Raw genomic sequence first — 20,001 nt, forward strand, 5'->3', positions numbered from 1 at the left:
ATGGTAATACTTCTTTTCAGGTTTATGGTTGAGCAGTTCAGGAAGTATTTTTGATACCTTTCTTCCAACATGCTTTCTGCAGCCTTTATAATGAAGTGATAAATGATAGTGATACTTTAGTTCCATAAAACTGCTTTTTATATTAATAGTTCTCTATTATGTTTTAGTTGTTTACTTTAAATTGCATAGTATTTATATATTTAGAATATTTCATCAATTACTGCGGTAGCAGTCAAAAAGGGACATCTTCAGACAATTATAAAAGATGCAACTTTTTCCTGAATTTGTTTTATGGTTTGGGGTGTTTGAATTTTTTAGGAATGGCCAAATAAACTGTTATCTGTTTTATATTTTGCTTAACTGTGGTGGACTGGTGGCTTATGAGTCAGCACCCAGGTTAAATACAGAGATAATTAATTCACAGAGCAAATGATGTTTTATCGATTGAAAACTGTTGAAGGTTATGAGGCATGATTATCAACATGTTTTTCACTGTCTATGCAGTATCTTATTAAGGTTAATGAAATCAAGACAAAAAAAGGTGTGGACCTTCTGCAGAACCTTATTAAGTACTATCATGCACAATGCAAGTAAGTGCAATGCTTTTAAGCTTTAGTTGCAATTTTCTTTTTTACACAAGTGTTTGTTTCCCTTTGTTTTGAATTTGTTTTGGTTACATCAGGAATATTTATCATAAATGTAATCTTCTAGGTGTCTGCAATGTCATCTTATTAGGCTGTAGTCTTTCAGTAGAGAGTATGAAAGGGAGTGGGGCAGGGGAGTGATGGAGAAAGAGGCCATGGGAAGACCTTGCATGCAGCGTACAAAATTAAATTTGGTTCCTGAGGCATAGATCTAGAATGTAATTTTAGAAATAGCTTGTTTATTCTATTTAACAGTTTTAGGTTTTTATGTAAATTTTAAAACCGTTGTGAAAGCCAGTAACTTCTTTGAAATTTCTTGAGGTGAAACTGGTAAGATACAACCTTGTCATCAGTAGAACCACAGAGGCAAACATACATGAACTTTTACTGAAGTTAAACACAGGAAAAAGATTCTGGAAATTACTAAGGGGAAACATATTGACTAACAGTGATAAAAATAAGCTAAGATATATTCTCTCTAATTTGATATATGTTAAAGTCACAATGGTATATCTCCATTGCTGAAAGATACTGTACTTTAAAACTACTAGGAAGAGGGGGTTTTGTTGTTTTTTGGGGGAGGGTTTTTTTCATTTGTTTGTTTTGTGTTTCGGAACATGGGAAGAGCTGGATATTGGTTTTGCTGTTTTTCTCCACAAGACAATCTACTTTGTGTTATGAATTATATGTATTCCTGGTAAATCACAGGTGTTTTTCATTATAGTTTCTTCCAAGATGGCTTGAAAACAGCTGATAAACTTAAACAATATATAGAAAAGTTGGCTGCTGACTTATATAATGTAAGTTTACTTATAAGTAGTTTAATGTCTGAAAATGGAATTTTTTTTTATATGAATACATTTTAGGTATGACTACAAAGGTGTATATTTTATTTCTATCTTATAAATGAAAAGTATGTTCTTTGAAACTTTGAATTAGCTAGACAGAGGGAAAAAATCTTGGCTATTTTAAACTTTGTATTCTGTTTTACAGTTATTAGGAAAAGTAGCTTTCATTCTACTACTAATTTAATGTTGCATTAAAATAAAACTAATTTAAAGTGGGAATCTTTGAATTAGATTACATTATTAGCACCAATTTTAGCTACCACTTTCGTTTTTCAAAACCAAACTGCTTTATGATAGCACCACAGTTTTTAAATGAATTAACTTGTGATGTTCATTGAAGGCAAGTAATAATGTGGAATCAAAGCCCACTTGTCACCCAAGTTCTTCTGTATTCTATAATCAGAATTACAATAATCCTATTTAATATTGTAGTTTGTGGCTAAATTAAACTGTATTTTCATTCCTTAAATCATCTGTCAAGCTTATTGGAGTTATTTAATTATTATTTCAGAGACTATTTTAGTTGCATTAGATACAATGAACCTTTAAAGCGTAACAGAACAGAGCATGCAGAGTTGTACATTCGTTTTGGCTTGCTTTTCAACTAATACGTGCATAGAAGGTGAATACATTAGAATGGACTAGTCCACGAAAATAAACTCAAATATTACAGAAACACAGAATAGTTGAGCTGGTTGTTCAGGACATATAAAATGGTATATTGGAATGCATAAAAAATTAAAATTAATGTTGCATCCAGAAACCATATAATGGCAATGTCTTTCCATAGATAAAGCAGACACAAGATGAAGAAAAGAAACAACTTACTGCTCTTCGTGATTTGATAAAATCTTCTCTGCAGCTTGATCAGAAGGAGGTAAATAATTTAGACATGTTATTCTTGGAGATCATGTTAATTTATGAATTCTGTGTTCAGAAGTTGGTTTAATTGATGTTCAATTTGTGTAGTTACTGATTCAGAAGAATTGGACTTTGAACATTATGACAAAACTAATATTTAGAATATTCAACTACATATCAATAAACAATAGTTTTAGATTAATTTTCTGTTTCCGTTTTATATATGAAAAGAAATTATTCCTTTTTTTGTGTAATTTTGTATTTTTTAATGTACTTTTTTAATGTACTGTAAGAACAGTTGTAATGGATCAGATAAATGCTTCATCTAGCCCAGTATCCTGTCCTTGACAATGATACAGAATGAGTGTTCAGGAAAAAATATAAAGGGATGGGATGCACACTTCTTTCTTATGTCCTGCCATCCTCCAGCCAGATTGTGTTCAGGATTTTCCTGACCTAGGTTGTTCCTGAATAAGCCAGAACAAGAACTGGAGGCTTGCCTTTATGTATGGTTTCCATATTACTATTCATCTGCTAACTCACATGGATTTTGTGATGTTGTTCTCCTTCCCAAACCCCTTTTGCTAATACTATATCATAAGGAAGAAAATATCTGTGTTAACCAGATAGTAGAGGCTGAGACAGGGCAGTTAAAAAGAAAAATACATCATCAATTGCACTGGTATCAGAAGTGAAGGGGCAACATGCAATGTCCATTGTAAATGTTCTGGAATACTCCTTGAACTAGGAGATAGGACATAATATATAAAACAGCTTTTACCTGAGATAATATTGTGACTCTTTCCAAATTGTAGTGCTTGAGAGTCAGAAATACTGAATATCCTGTGGTGAAGCTGAGTGTGTGGGGGTGGGTGAGTGGAGGAGAGGCAGTGGCTTTCCTTTAGGAAAAGATCACTTACTCTCTGTTTTCTCTTGGGTAAATAAAACATTAGTATTTGCTAGGTGTCTACTCAGATTATTAAATATTTATTATTAAAAATGAATTATTATTATTATTATTATTAAACATTAGACATGCCATTCTGCTGCATATACATGATCATATATATATATGATTGGGCAGTATTGCTATTATCAAATATACATAAGAATATAACTTAGAACCAGAGGTACTGAGTCAGCCAAGTTTCCAACAGTGATCAATCGTGGATGTTTAGAGTATAATGCAGGGCAATAAACACTGATACTTCCCCAGAATACCCTCCCATTAGTAGCTTGACTCTCCTCGCAGTCTCTCCACCATCCTGTGGATTTCTTTTCTTTGAATTTGTGCAGTTGCTTTTTGAAGCAGTGTAAACTATCAGCTTCTGTTATAGCTGTGTCTTTCCCACTATCACTATGTGTTGTGTGGAAAAATCTTTTTCCTTTTGTTTTGAACTTTTAGATCTGCATACCCTACTCAAGATGGGAGTACTTGTGAATTTATGATAGCATCACTAGATCATTTCTGATCTTTTTTTTTTCATCCAAGTCCTAACATTGACTTGCTTTTTGACCAGTGCTTAGTGCAGAGAAGGTGGTGTGTAACGTTTAATCAGCTGTAAAGCTATAACCATCTCATTCTGTTTCTGAATCTTAATAGTCAACTCACAGTATGTTATTTCCTGCCCCTGCATCACTTTGCATTTGTTTATGCTGATCTTCACCTGTCATTTATTGTCAAGTTACTCACTACTGTGAGGTCCTTGAGAAATTCTTCAGTCAGCCTGTCTTGGGTATCCTGAATAATTTAATACCATTCAGCAAACTTTGACAGTTTACTGTTCACCCTTTTCCAGACTGTTCTAGTGTTAGATACCACATGTCCTGGCACAGCTTTCTGTGAAACTCATTTGTTTGTTTCCTGCTTTTAGCTTGTTAGCTCCTTTGAGGACTTTTCCTCTTGTCCGGGAGCAATGTAATTCTTTCTCTTTCACAAGAAACACTTAAGTACCCATTGAAAGTCCAGGTACGCTGTATCAGTCTGATTTCTCATGTGTATCTAGTTACCGATTTCTTCAGAGAACTCCAGGAGATTTTTGAGACATAACCTTTCTGTACAAAAGCTGCACTGATTTTTCCAGTATATATAATACTAAATGTACTCTTAAAAGTAGTTTTCATTAGTCTTCCCTGTGTGCTGTGAAGCTTACTGATGTTTACTTTCCTGGAATTCTTTTGGAACTACTTCAAAAATAGGACTTTAGTAACTGGGGCAAGTAAGTATTTTTATGGGCTTTCATGTAATTTTGTAGGTAGCACATTGTGATTATGGCTACTGTGTGTAGATAAATGGCTTGAAGTTAGTAAATTATTTCAGGTGGAATCACAATTAGTAAGGAATGATTGATGAGTCATTCCTTACAGTGTGGTGGTGGTGGTTTTTTTCTTTTGAATACTTGCCTATGTGTGCTTTTGTAATGTAATGTACATTATGGCTAGAAGGCATCTTTAATCCCATCGTTCTGAAGGACAACACAACCTTACAACGCACTATGCATGGTTTTTAGAATTTCTTTGTCACAAATGATGACAGGAGCACTACAGAGCACCTGTGAATAGATCCCAATTTATTGTAAGACCTGCCAGCTTTTTAGTACTCAGTTTTCCTTTACCTCATGCTTTACAGTCTTTTCCAGTGCTCTGTTTGCTATTTGTTTTTCCTTCTATCCCCAATGTGCACATGGACCTGCTAGATATCTTCCGTAATACTTACAGAGCTTCCCATAAATGTGTTACATCTGTAATCTTCCTAGCATCTAAATCACTGTGAAGGTAACTCATGCTCGTTCTCCATCCTCACCCCCAAAAGTTGAACAGAGAACATTAGATTTCAAGAGCTGTTTGGAAGTAACTTTAAATTCTAAAGTGTTTTATGGATTGATTCCCAACACACAGGGGAACAAGACCTGCTCTCTCCTCAGGTACCTTTTTCTTCCACAAGCTGATTATCTGGGAAGCAAAGAAAAATACCTCTTTCTCTCCTGGCTGCTGCGTATGCTGTTAAGTTTAAGCTACTTGGTACTCAGCCAGATCTCGGAAATAAAGTAGGACAAACAGGTTGTTCTTCCATGCCGTGTATTGTATATACATGGCTGCATACAGTACAAGTCAAGTTTCAAAAGTTGCTCACAGAGTATTATGAGGTAGAATAACTGAATGAAATATAGTGTTTGTTTTTTTGTTTTTTCCTGGATGTATAGTAAAAATTACTCTGTTTCAGTGGAAAGTAACCTCATTTAAAATATAAAAAATAAATAAATCAAATTCTGAAACTTAGATACATGTTGTAATAAAGTAGCTTCACAGGCATCAGCAAAATAAACCATGCAACTTTTCTGACTTTCATTATAGTGTAGGCAAATCCTAGGACTCTTGAAAAAACTGTGTGTACATGTATGATATCTGTATAAAAGGTTGTATGATAAATATAAAAATAAAGTGTTTGGCTTGAAGAGAATTGAAGTTGTGTCTTAGAAGAAAAAGGAAGCAATATTGTGATTCTCAGATATTCAGGAAAATCATGGGAGAGAGAGAGATCTGCTGTAATGAAAGAATCCACTATTTTGGATAAAATAACCATTTGATCACATTGATGTTCAAGTGTCTCTTTCAAAGTCAACGTGAGGACTTTCACTCGTGATTCTGCTACATTACATGAGTCAGAGTGTAATGATGCTGGCAGATACTGAGGAGCTTGATAAAACAATGTCTCTGTTATTTAGGTATTCAGTGTTTTAATCCTGAAATAGCATGCCAGCATTCATTACTCATTAGTTAAGTGACAACAAAACTTGAAGACACATGGCCTGAGTTACAGCAGTCAGCTCTCCATCATTGTGCATATCTGAATCTTCAAGTATGTAAAGCTGGGCTTTATTGCTGTGACAAATGGCCTGGTTGGTTGAGGTTAAGAATACGTTTTCCCCCTTATATTAGTGCATTAGAATGTCACTGCTGGAAAATTTATGGATTAATGGAAATAATGAACATGAAATGAACGGGATTTTCTCTGGTGGATTTGTAAAAATTTAGAAGTACCCTTACCGAAAATTGCTTTGGCAGGGAAACAGTTTGAAATAATAAAATTGAGGCTCTGGCTGTGTGTAGTTTGAAGTTTCTTTGACCCTTTGTGCAAGGGAAGGAAGTTGAAACTAGTGATTCCTATCTAAATTGTAAATTCTGCCACCTTTAACCTCTTTGGAGTTGCCATTAGATGAGTGAGGCTTCCTACCCATCTCAGACTGACTTGCTGCCACAGGTGACAAAAGAGATTCCTGCGTGGCTGTTAAATCCATCAAAGCATTTAGGATCTTCTTGAATTTAAAACAGTATGTGTGGACAAATTACTCTTCAGCACCCATACTTTCATTCAGGAAAAACCCACTAATTTACTAAATGAGCTGACCTTGTTCTGTACACTTTCAAGGTCTCATAATGCAACTCTTGTTTTACTGTTGCATGCATTCAAGGTGTTTATTTAGCATTATGGACAACTTGTAATGCTCTTACACATTTTGCTAGCATACCTGTCCTTTCATTGGTGAAAAAGCTGTTACTGTAATCTTTGCAATTACCTGGTTCTTGGAAAAGCACATCTTGACAATCTTTGAATCCTGGGTTGTGCAGAAGTGCTAGTGCTGTAGCTTCGCTACAGGAAGTACAATTTACTGTGGCTCTGTTATATGCAATGTCTCTTCTTGCCACTATGGTACTGTCTTGATATCAAGTTATGGCAGTTTCTATTACTTTGCACAAGAATTATCTGATTTTGTAAAATGACTATGGTTTAAAGCTTATGGGGAAATATTTTAAGGGACACTAGTGTAATTTTAATTGTGTAAAGTATTTATTTTGTATGTTGAAAAATGCTTATATGTTAAGGAGCTTAAATTTTAAAGGAAACCAGGCCTTTAATACAGGCTTCTATTCCCTATTTTTGTATATGAATTATTGGTACAAATGTAACTTAATCACTTTAGAATATAGCTAGTCTTCAGAATCATGTTTTGTGTCTGTTTTGTTAACTATTTCTTTACATTTTATTTCCCCAAATCTCCATTTGATATGCTCTTTGGAACAGGAATTATATCTCATTACATTATTTCCTATGCTAATACCGAATGGACCCTAATTCCAATGGGGGTTTGAAATTTACTTATAACAAATGAGCCACTTACTGTGATGGTGTAAACACTGCTGACAGCACATTGCATGTAGCAGCCTTCATGCTGCTTCCAACCACAACTGCCAGTTTTACCAAAACACTTCTCTCTCAACACCTATGGCAAATTTGTTACAAAATGAAAAACAGTTGTAAGGACCCTGAATAAAATAGGAGGGAGTAATCTTCAATATATATTGGTTATGGTAATTTTAAGAAACTCTGCTTTGAAAGAGAAAAGGTTTTTGCCAAGGGAGTAATTGAACTTCCCATTCTTTTGACTTTTTGTGGGATTTTGTAAGGTGTTTTGCAAGCAATTGTTTCACAGCTACATTTAAAACTGTATCAATGTGTCCTTAATTATAGCTTTTTATATAGATTTGCAAAAATTGAAAGTTAACTTTGGGCCTGATCTTTTTTCAATGGAAATTCAGAATTAGCTCCAGTTTGGTGGAGGATACAATACAGCTATCATTTTAGACAATTTAAATGTAGTAAAGACTGGAAAACATTTAGTAAATTTTGATCCTGTAGTCATCTTAGTTGCTTTTTGAAGCTGATGTCATATATGCGAGGTTGCACAGAATTTTGTTAATGTTTTGTTACTTGATGAGAAAAAGCACCAGTGTGCCTAAAAAAGTAATTCTTGCCTTCTTTCTAGTAGTGTTGTTAGAAAGGGGAAAAACTGTTATACTAGATATGGGGGCTATAAAATTTTATGTTCAAGGAACATGTTTTTAAAATAAAATAATAATTCTTGTTTTAAATTATTTGCTTTCTCTTTCCTCTATTGCTTTTGCCTTTCGTGATCGAAGTCTAGGAGAGTAAGTCAATGTTTTAATGAACTTTTGGGGATTTTTTTTTTTTCTGCTGTGCTTATAACAAGTTAATCCATTTCACTTAATTGTTTCACTAGATCAGGCCAAAAGTTATTTCAGTTGACTTCATTCACTAAAACTCATGAATTATATACATATTTTTAATTGGATAAAAAAATAGTAATTATTAGCATTTGGTTTTGTTTGTTTATATATGTGTTTCTGTATATATGCATGCTACATTCTGTTGCTTTCTTTTTGAAATTTTATCTTAGCCTTTTACTCTTTGATTATAAGATTATGCAATATTAAATTTCTGTATTTTAAAAAGTCACTATTTTGAGATGTATATTTGCATCCATACTATACTTCAGATGCGTAATGAAGTAATTGAATCTTGGAACATGCAGTTAGTTCAAGGTCACATGATGTAAAAGCAAGCTCTCCTATGGATGTAAAACATGCATTAGGAGTTTTCTCTCTTTTTTCAATCTTTATTAATTTGTGAAATTGTGGTAGAGAAGAGAAATAGAATAGGCTTAAAGGTTAAGAAAACTTACTGTTCACATCAGGAAACGTTAATGGTGTTTTTCCCTTTTTTAGGATTCACAGAGCAGGCAAGGAGGATATAGCATGCATCAGCTTCAGGGGAATAAGGAATACGGCAGTGAGAAGAAAGGTTATCTTTTAAAGAAGAGTGATGGGTATGTTCTTGGAGCACATAGTACATAGTGAGAATCATTACTATGTCCATGCACTGATATTTATTGTTTTCTACTGTGGATGCTTAAGGCACATTCTCCTAATGCACGTGCCACAAGTACTCAAGAATTTCACAGTTCAAATCTGAACACAGATCTGAATTTAATATAGTATAAGTATATATAAAGCATGACAAGCAGTTGTAAAAAAAAAAAAAAAAAAAAAGTCATATTAAAAAGAAAGCTATTGTCTTTATAAGTCTCTAAAAGGTGATTAAGACCTGTCATAAATTTCCAAGTTACTTTTGGTGAGGCATTTAGTAAAACTTTTACTGTACCTGTTTGTTTCTCAAGGCTAATCTTCTCAAAATGTTAATGGGATTAACATATGTTTTCAAAATGTGTCTAGTTACTGAATTTGTTGTTGTTGATGTTCTTATGCAGGTTAAGGAAAGTATGGCAAAGAAGAAAGTGCACTGTTAAAAATGGAATTCTTACTATATCACATGCAACGGTAAGTTATTTTTATATCTTTTTATTAAAATAATAAATTAACATTATCCTTTCCTGGTGAAACTGTTGATATTAATCTGCTATTACAAAAAAGATGCCAATTCTGGTTTTGACTGTTGAAGTTCTGTGGATTATCAGAAGTTGGAGACTGACTTGCAAAAGTATTCTTACACTTGCTCTGTTAAAATTTTTCCTGATTGTCTGCTGCTGAGCAGTAGTGGGAACAGTGCTTCAGGTTAAATGGAGCAGTACAGCTGTTCTTACTATACCTTTGAGATATGGGATGTGATTCATAGAATCATAGAATGGTTTGGTTTGGAAGAGACCTTAAAGATCATCTAGTTCCAACACCACTGCCATGGGCAGGGACACCTTCCACTAGACCAGGTTGCTCAAAGCCCCATCCAGCCTGGCCTTGAACACTTCCAGAGAGGGGGCATCCACAACTTCACTGGGCAACCAGTTCCAGTGTCTCACCACCCTCAGTGAAGAATTTCTTCCTCACATCTAATCTAAATCTACCCTCTTTCTTGCAGTTTAAAACCGTTACCCCTTCTCCTATCGCTACACTCCCTGATAAAAAGTCCCTCCTCATCTTTCACGTAGGCTCCCTTTAGGTGCTGGAAGGTTGCTATAAGGTCTCCCCAGAGCCTTCTTTTCTCCAAGCTGAACAATCCCAACTCTCTCGGGCTTTCCTCATGGGGGAGGTGCTCCAGCCCCTGATTATCTTCATGGCCCTCCTCTGGACCCACTTGAGCAGTCCATGTCTGTCTTATGTTGGGGGCCCCAGAGCTGAATGCAGTACTCCAGGTGGGGTCTCACGAGAGCAGAGGGGGAGAATCACCTCCCTCGACCTGCTGGCCACACTTCTTTTGAAGCAGACCAGGATACAGTTGGCTTTCTGGACTGTAAGCGCATGTTGCTGGCTCATACTCACTTTTTTTATCCATTAATACCCCCAAGTCCTTCTCCACAGGGCTGCTCTCAATCCACTCATTGCCCAGCCTGTAACCGTGCTTGGCATTGCCCCGACCCATGTGCAGGACCTTGCACTTGGCCTTGTTGAATTTCATGGGGTTCACATGGGCCCATATCTCACGCCTGTCAAGGTCCCTCTGGATGGCATCCCTTCCCTTAAGCGTGTTGACCGCACCACACAGCTTGGTGTTGTCGATGAACTTGCTGAGGGTGCACTCAGTCCCACTGCCCATGTCACTGACAAATGTTAAACAGTGCCGGTCCCAATACCAACCCCTGAGGAACACCGCTTGTCACTGGTTTCCATTTGGACATCAAGCTGCTGACCGCAAATCTGAGTGTGACCATCCAGCCAATTCCGTATCCACCGAGTGGTCCATCTATCACATCCATGTCTCTCCAATTTCGAGACAAGGATGTTGTGTGGGACAGTGCCAAATGCTTTGTGCAAGTCCAGGTAGATGACATCTGTTGCTCTTTCCTTATCCAGCAAAGCTGTAATTCTGTCATAGAAGGCCACCAAATTTTTCAGGCACAATTTGCCCTTAGCGAAGCCATGCTGGCTGTCACCAATCACCTCCTTATTTTCCATGTGCCTTAGCATAGTTTCCAGGAGGATCTGCTCCATGATATTGCCAGCCACAGAAGTGAGACTGGCCTGTAGTTCCCTGGGTCTTCCTTTTCTCCCTTCTTAAAAATGGGCGTTATGTTTCCCCTTTTCCAGTCAGTGGGAACTTTGCTGGACTGCCACAACTTCTCAAATATGATGGATAGTGGCTTAGTCACTTCACCTGCCGGTTCCCTCAGGACCCACAGATGCATCTCATCGGGTCCCATGGACTTGTGCCTCTTCAGGTTCCTTAGATGGTCTCAGACCTGATCTTCTCCTACAGTGGGTGGTTCTTCATTCTCTCAGTCCCTGCCTTTGTCTTCTGTGACTTGGGCGGTGTGGCCAAAGCACTTGCAGGTGAAGACTGAGGCAAAAAAAGTCATTGAGTACCTCAGCCTTCTCCATGTCCCAGGTAACCAGGCCTCCTGTTTCCTTCTGGAGAGGGCCTGCATTTTCCCTAGTCTTCCTTTTATCACTGACATACCTATAGAAGCTTTTCTTGCTGCCCTTGATGTTTTATTAATCTGAATAAAATGAAGCATCTACGGTGTAGCTGTCTGCATCAGAGCAAGATCGTGTAGGCTCCTCTCTTCACCACTGGAGAGCTGGTCAATGTAGTCAAAGGAGTCTGGGTAGGTTTGGTCAGATGTCTTGTTATAAACTCAATTCTGGCTGCTGACTGTACTGGAAGACCAATACGTAGCTCATACATAGATGTCTGTATTACAGATGTTTTATTCCCACATAGGTTGTTAACTATTTAAAACATTTTAATGCCTACACATTCATTTTGTAAAAAAAATAAAATTGTTCAACTAATCAGAGTGAGAAAATGAGAATAAAGGCTAGTTTGGAATTAATTTCAAAACTTCCTGTGGACTGTATGAAGAAGTGAACTCTTTAGACTTCTAAAATTTTTCATATTTTTTTTTCCTATTGCTATAGCTTATGATAGTTGATAAATACATTTAAGTATTAAATCAAAAGTTTGATAAGAAAACAGCAAATATATTGAACAGACTTTTCAATTAATACTTCAACTGGTTTTGCTCAGAAGGATTGTTACGGTATATCTGTGAAGCACATAATTTGGAAACTTGGAAGTGTTTGATGTTTAGATGTCATTGATAGAGTCTGACAGATGAGTAAATGTGTTAACATTTTGAGTGCTTTCAACTAAAAGTGTGAACTTTTGGGAAGTTTTGATCATATTGAGTTCCGGGAATTGGGCATATATCTGAAGTATCTTCCTAGGAGTCCTAAATCATGTGGAAGCAACAACATTATCATGGTGGAGGCAGTCCTAAAACTGTCTTCTGGCAGTATGACACAAACTTGTTGCAAACGAGTAACTTCTGTTACTCTTGTTAAAGGAGATGGTCCCATTTCATCAGCCTTTTTTCCCCTTCACCCCAAATTCCAATGGTGGCCATGAGTATCAGGGTCTAAAGTTTACTACCTACCTTAAGTAAGTTAAAAGGAAGTTACTACATTTTGTGCTGGAGTGTTGGGTTTTTTAATGGCTACGAAGATATCCTCACCTCCTTTGAAGACTCATTTAGTGAAATTATTTATTCCTAGGTTAGTAATGGTTCAGTTATCACCTTTTTAAAAAAAAAAAAAAAATGACGTATTGTCAAGCTCAAGACCTGGCAATTTAGAATTCTTGGAATTGCACTATTGATTGTAGATTTCCTTTTCTTGTATGTAGCTGTGTAAAAGCAGTCCATTTGCTCTTTTCTGTTGCAGTGCCAAGAAGAAAGTAATTTTCTTGTTTTCAATGATGAGAAGTTCAGATCGTGACAGTCTGTTCAAGACTAAACTTTGAAAACTGAGACTCCAATTGCATATTTACTACTTCAAGGAATTGTTGCTCCTTAAGTGTCAAAAATACTGTGTTCATGAGCTTGTTCTGACAAACATTTGAGAATGTGGGAAATGCACTTCAAGATTTTTTGTTTGCTGGTTTTGCATTACTTTTATATTTAGTTTACAATTTCTAACATGAACAATTTCCAAAGCTCAGTTCGGAAGTATTTACTGATAACTGACATCTCATGTTCAGTTTGTATCTGCCAGCTGTAGTAACTTTAATTCAGTATCTCTATGGTTTCTGTTAAACCTGTATAACCCCAAAATACTTCGAAGACACATTTAGTTATCATGTCTTAAGTAACCCAATTACAGCAGAGAACGTTAGTAACTGTATTTATTCCAAGTTCTGAAACTCCAGATCTCCAGCTTCCCACTTCCCTTTTAAAGTTTTAGGTTTATATTTTTGATTCATTTAAAATGGGTGGAAAATTGGAATATGAGCATGCTATAATGAAAAATTGCATAATAGTTTTACCATTGTTTATGAAATACAATAAAAAACTTCAGTATTAGCGTATTCTAAATTAAGGTTTATTCCTTTAATTCCTTCAATCCCCTTCAAATAATCAGGAAGAATTGTCTTGAAGATTTTAAATTTAATTAATAATTTAATAATTTTTAATTTAATTAGTAACTTAATTTTGTTTAGATTTAGCAATCTGTCCGTTCTGACAGACCAAGTCAGATGAAGTCATGCTAGTCTCAAGCGTTTTGAGGGTGTACATGTATGCATGCCCATGCTTTAAGTAAATATCATATGTGCCCACTCCCCAGAAAGAAAACCTAATCGTAAATCAAGACATTTTTAAAGTAAAATAAATTTTCTTTTTAGTCCAACAGGCAACCAGCTAAACTGAATTTATTGACCTGCCAGGTGAAGCCAAATGCTGAAGATAAGAAGTCTTTCGATTTAATATCACGTATGTAGCAACTTTAGTACCATCTTGCATTATGTGGGATTTCTAAAAATGTCATTACGAGATACTTTGAGTAAAAATAAGGCTACAGTTCAAAATTCAGGTTTGTCTCCAGAAACATGCAGCGCCTCACGAGTGTTCAGATCCCTCTAGTTTTGAACATGGGTTGAATGGACAAATGAATAAAGAACCTTTTTTGTGTGTACGTGTGGCATAAATACTGTTAGTTTATGACAACCATGAAATGCAGCATATGTGCTGTTCACCTAAGTTCGGAGAGATGTTTAACAGCTTAGTGGAACATGTGTAAGCTATATCCACTAGGTAATGGAAGAGACTTTTGGCCTCATCTTGGTTTTCCTTCATTGTCTGTTCTGCTTTTTGAGTGTTATATGTGGGGTTGAGGAAGGCAAGAAGAACCCAGTTTCTCTTGTTCTCTTATCCTCCTTTTACAATATGCTTTTGTTTGTCTAAAATTGGTAGTGACTTGTCTTCTCAGCATTAAAGCTCCTGTGATTTCCCTTCTTCTTATTTTGTTCTTGTATAGCAGGTATTTGTATCCAGCCTGATTTTTTAAAAACACTTTTGAAGTTGATGAGTCAACTTACTGTTTTCAGTCTTTACATATGTAATATTAAACAACAAACAATTCCAACATTCTATATTTACAAGGACAGTCACAATTACAGTGAGGGATAATACCCAGTTCATATCTCATCCTTTGGTTAGTGAAAAGAAGTTTAACCCAAATGGAGGGAAAAGTATGTAATAGGAACAAAGTCATGTTGCCCTTTTCTGCTACTTGTGTTTCAGATGTGACTTCAGAAGGGCAAAATTTGATTCATGTGCTTATTTTTCTTTAATATTTCTAAACATGAGACTTTTGAAATACGTACATTTGGTGTAAATCAAAATTCAAAATTTCCATCTTTCTCTTTTTTAAAATTGTTTTTCATAGCTATGAATAAAGTATTAATGTTGCTGGTTAAGAGCAATTGCTCTTAAAGGCTTTAGTTGCCAAACAGGTTTTCATAACAAATATGTTGATATTTTAAAATTTATCATGTGCCAAATGAAAATATGTATTTATTTATTTCAGATAACAGAACATACCACTTTCAAGCAGAAGATGAACAGGAATACGTAGCGTAAGAATGTTTACATTTTTTCAAGTTTATTTTGCCGATAGAGGTGTATAAAATCGCGCATAACAGTGGAAATAGTTTTCTCAGTTAATGCAGAATTAGTGCCTACTGTCTGTTTTTTCTACTGTTGTGAATCTATCAATGTAAACTATTTTGTGTCACGCTACAGGGCTCTGATAACCTTGTAAAATTATAACAAAAACACAACCCAAGAACCAAAAACCCATACAGATTGTATACCCTGCCAGCTCATGGGTTTTTGTGCAGTTGCTTGGCATGATATAGTAGATCAGGTTATTAGGATTCAAATTAAATATTTTAAATTCTTAAGTCTTCTGTGTCAGCCCTCTTCTGCAGTTACTCCTTTTCCTCCTGAATCCTACTTTTCCTTTAAATTTAAAATAATAAATAGATAAAAGATCTCCATATAACACATAGAAAATATTTACAGGTAATGCATCTTTTCTACTGTAGGCCTAGAATAAACAGCAAAGCAGATCTGAGATGTGTCCATTTCAGAATCCAGTAACTTGCTTCATTAATGCATGTTTCCTTTAAAACAATCTTTCTTCCTGCTACATCGAAACTACTTCTTGTCCTAAGAACCATGTACCACTTTTTTCCTCCTGAATATTGCTCTTGGTGTCATCAAATGTGTGTTGTGCAGAACATTACAATCTAATGCTCATCACTTGACAATTCTAGGAATAAAGTTACTAGTGAAGAGGGCAGCAAGCCTGAACCTTCCAGGCTGCCTCATTCTTCAGGACTGTTGTGCTCTTTTGTTACATGTCCATATTCCAATGGAAGACTGTGTATTTTAAAGGTACAGGGAATGTTTGTAGGGTATTTCTGTTGTTTGGTAGTGTGGGGAGGCAATGGCATTGAGATTTCAACGTTGGAAGGCATGGGTGAAATGAGAAGGCTGGAGAGTTCTTTGTCATGCAGCTATTTCCTTCCAGAATCTCCCACAGCTTTATGTTGACTCTTAGAACACAAAGCTGACTTGCTAGTCATGCTTACTGCATTCAATCTGGAACTTAATTATTCTAGTAATTTTCTCAGTCAAGATAAAATACTCTTATTTCTGATCAGTAATGCATTTGAGTCATAAGTTTTTGTGTATATTTCATAGATTAGTTTTTACTGTATTTGTTGGTTTAAAAGGTGAAGTGTGTTTTGGTTTGGTTTGGGTTTTTTTGTCTTAATGCATGAGCAAGGTAGGGGGAGAATACATTAGTAACATATTTCTTCTGATTGGCAGGTCAGTAAATTTAGTTTAACTGGCTGCCTGTTGGACTCTTTTGAAACTCCAGGCTGTTTTTGCTTCCCATTAGAAGCATAGTTACCATTTGTTTACCACTGAAGTCTGGTTTATCACTTTAGTCCAGTGGCTGAGAAAATGACTTGTACTGGAATACAGAATCATAGAATCACAGAATATCTCAAGTTGGAAGTGACCCATAAGGATCATAGAGTCCAACTCCCTGCTCCTCACAGGACTACCTAAAACTAAGCCATATGACTAACAGTGTCATCCAGATGCTCCTTGAACTCTGACAGGGTTGGTGCCGTGACCACTTCCCTGGGGACCCTGTTCCAGTGACCGACCACCCTCTCGGTGAAGACCCTTTTCCTAATGTCCAACCTGAACTTCCCCTGATTCCGCTTTGTTCCATTTCCTCGTGTCCTATCACTGGTCACCAGAGAGGAGATCAGCACGTCCCCCTCCGCCGCCCCCCTTGAGGAAGTTGCAGACTGCGATGAGGTCACCCCTCAGCCTTCTCTTCTCCAAGATGAACAAACCAAGTGACCTCAGCTGCTCCTCATAAGTCTTGTCCTCAAGGCCTTTCACCATCTTGGTCGGCCTGCTCTGGACACACTCTAATAGTTTGATGTCCTTCTTATACTGAGGTGCCCAACACTGCACACCGTACTCAAGGTGGGGCCGCACCAGTGCAGTGTAGAGTGGAGTATAGTATTTTTATGTTGTTGCAAGTTTCAAAAGTTTCATTTAGCTAAAGAGACATTAGTTGCATCCAAGTGTTGGAATACATGCAGACAAACTAATAGAAGCTAAGTGTATTTTGCCTGTATTGGCACTGTAGGCCACCAACAAAAAGGTATTGTAATGTTACTCAGACAAGCGTTCTGTTTCAGAAAGTTACTTTAGTGACCCAAGTAATGGTATATATGGAAACTTACTTTCTTTTTTATTTAGGGAAATTCCTGCAATATCTTTAGTTAATTGAAGTTCATGAACCAGAGTGACTGTTAATGTGCTGATGAAAAACTACAATATAACCAAATGTTTTGTTTTTCTTGCGCAGCCACTGAGTAGGTCCTAAACAGCTTTATTATCTAAGGTGTCATTCAAAAAGCACCCTTTGACTTCCAACCTTCTTGATTTAAGTGTTGTGCAGGAACTATGTGATGTAGCTCCTTGGTTAGAGTTGTCATCCTCTTGTTCCAATTTCCACTTGACTTGTATATGTGTGCCTCTCTTGACCCTTTCTTCTCCATCTTGTGTTTTGTCCACTGAGTTTTAGTGCTGCCTCTGTTATGTCTTTTTTTCTTTGTGCACCAGTTGAAAAATAAATGCATAAACAGATTTTCAAATTGCTTTCCTTCCAGACTCACATCTAAATAGAGAAAAAAGCAAGATTCATTTCTTTATACTCTAGTTTAACTGACCTTGCATACATATCCCTAGTGATCATTTTAAACTGCTTCCATAAATAGATCCTCAAACAACTTATAAAAATAATTTTAAAAAGCAGATGGTTTAAAATACAAATCGCTGAAGCCTACATTCTGTTATAGGTTTATTACTGCTTCCTCTCAAACATTTCCTTTAGTCCAGTGCATTTCTTGATTTTTATCCGGCCAGCTGTCTGTTGACCTTTAATTGCTGCTTGACTGTCCTTCAAAATTCTCAGTGGATTATTAGTTTCTCTTGTAGATAATGTACAGTGTGTGCTGGGTGGGGGGGAAGTGTGTCTATGTGTGTGTGTGTATATATAATTATATGTATATTATCAGAAACATAACCTCAGATCTCTAAAATAACTAAATTTATTTTTTTTAAGATACACAATAATAGATGTTTTCTACTTTTTGATATCGTGGATAGGGCCAAACATACTCTGGACACGACCTTTTAGTTCTTTTCTACTCTCTTTTTGAAGGTCAAGAGTATATTCATTTCTGTAGGAAACACCTGGATTATAAAAAAGCTAGATTCAGAAATTTTGCTATGAAGAAACACACATCTAACTTCAGACTAGTGTTTAGCAACAGTCTTCAGTCATTTTTTTACTTTGGGAAGGCTGAGTTGGTGGAAGGTCTTGATACTATCTGTTGCTTCTTCTGTACAAAAAAGTTGTTTCTGAATATTTGAAAAATATGCTATTCTTGTTCTGTTTATGCATTTACCTGGAAACATCAATGTTGCAATAGCGATTGTCAGAAAAAACCAGAGATAAATTTTTTATTGCAAACCAAAAACCCTATTAGACTGGTTGTTATTCTTGGGGAGAACACATGGGGATGAGACGACTTTTATTGGCTTAGAAATACTGAAGAAAAATAAGAGGAATCTGAGTGAAAGTCTGATCCGTCTGAGATTAATGAATACTTCTGTTTCCTTCATTGGATCCAGAAGTCACCCATGATGCTAGATTTTTGTGTAGCCTCATGAGTTTCTTCAAAACTGGGAATCTCCAGCAAACAAAATGCCTTAAAGGATCATAAGAAACTCCTGAGATCCAGAAAAAGAAGTGTAGTAGAAGATTGGACAACCCGTCTTATTGTATTAGAAGACAAAGCAATTCTGTAAGACTTGAGTAATTTTTAAATTATTTGAAAGAACACTACAAAGTATTACCAGCAGCTTTTTGACTGTTGTCTTGACACTGGTGGTATTGAGAAATAAAGCAAATACATTTTTTTAAAAAAGGGAAGGAAAAAAAAAAAAAAAAGACTAGTACAGATAAGAAAAAAAGAGGAAGAACAGCAGTCATAAGGCAGTTTTTATAAACTATTGACATTGAATTAATGTACTGTATTTACTGATTTGAATTGTTTATTTTTGAGTGTAGAGCCTGGCAGGAAGGCCTGGCGACCAACTGGGCACTTCTTGTATAAATAGCACCAGTCATTAAGAATGTGTCTGTTGTTATGCTTGTGTTAAATGGGCCTTGTGCTGATGACTGGGAAGAGCTGACGCTGTGGTGCCTCTTGCTTTGACTGTCTCACAGATGACACCAATGACATGCAGCCTTGGACAGTGGGTTCCTTCTAGCTAAGGAAATGCAACCAAAATAAGTTATTGCTCTTACAGTTTAGAAACTCGTAATGTGGAAATCTGTATCAAACTAACAGCTGGCTCAGTCATGTTGTGTTTATTTTAATTGCATCTAATAATTTTTTAATTGTTACTGCATAGTTGAGTTTTATTCAAATTCTGCCTTTTTAACAAACTAATCAAATTGTAACCCTGAAAGAAATTGTCAACAAATGTCAGAATAAATGTTGTCTGAGTGTAATGATTACTCTGTGTGTTTAACCAAACATTACTATAATATTAGAAGCAAGATACTGCCGCTTATTTTTTTAATAACATTGGATTTCGTCAGAAAAATTGCAGAAGAATGCCATCTAGTGTGGGTTCTTGTATTTTATCATATAACTAGAGAGACATTAATGTAAATATTGTTTTCAGCATGTGAACTATGGAGCAAATTTGTTTTCAAATTTTCAATTTCTTTTATTTTTAAGGTTGATTTTTTCAATATTTTTTAAGCATTTTCTTTTAAGTACAAGTTCCCAGATTATTCTCTGCCCATAAAAATTTAAAAAACATATGTGTATGAAGTATATAATACACAGTGCTCATATACCTGTTCAGGCTCTGAATCTGTATTGC

The 20,001-nt window shown here is 35.9% G+C and overlaps 1 protein-coding gene across 6 annotated transcripts in view; it reads left to right on the forward strand.

Moving 5' to 3' along the window:
• ASAP1 (ArfGAP with SH3 domain, ankyrin repeat and PH domain 1) overlaps positions 1-20,001 on the forward strand; it is a 191,809-nt gene that overhangs the window by 128,984 nt on the left and 42,824 nt on the right. For 4 of the 6 annotated variants that reach the window (XM_030010873.2, XM_041122804.1, XM_041122802.1 and 1 more), the window contains 8 exons: positions 505-590; positions 1,369-1,444; positions 2,283-2,369; positions 8,333-8,341; positions 8,939-9,039; positions 9,481-9,550; positions 13,845-13,932; positions 15,029-15,077. In XM_030010873.2, coding sequence (XP_029866733.1) covers positions 505-590; positions 1,369-1,444; positions 2,283-2,369; positions 8,333-8,341; positions 8,939-9,039; positions 9,481-9,550; positions 13,845-13,932; positions 15,029-15,077 — 566 coding nt within the window. The remainder of the gene's footprint in view (positions 1-504; positions 591-1,368; positions 1,445-2,282; positions 2,370-8,332; positions 8,342-8,938; positions 9,040-9,480; positions 9,551-13,844; positions 13,933-15,028; positions 15,078-20,001) is intronic. The other 2 variants (XM_041122805.1, XM_041122803.1) reach the window with 1 other exon arrangement.

Source organism: Aquila chrysaetos, chromosome 4 (genome assembly GCF_900496995.4).
Source record: "Aquila chrysaetos chrysaetos chromosome 4, bAquChr1.4, whole genome shotgun sequence".
Classification (NCBI taxonomy): Eukaryota; Metazoa; Chordata; class Aves; order Accipitriformes; family Accipitridae; genus Aquila; species Aquila chrysaetos.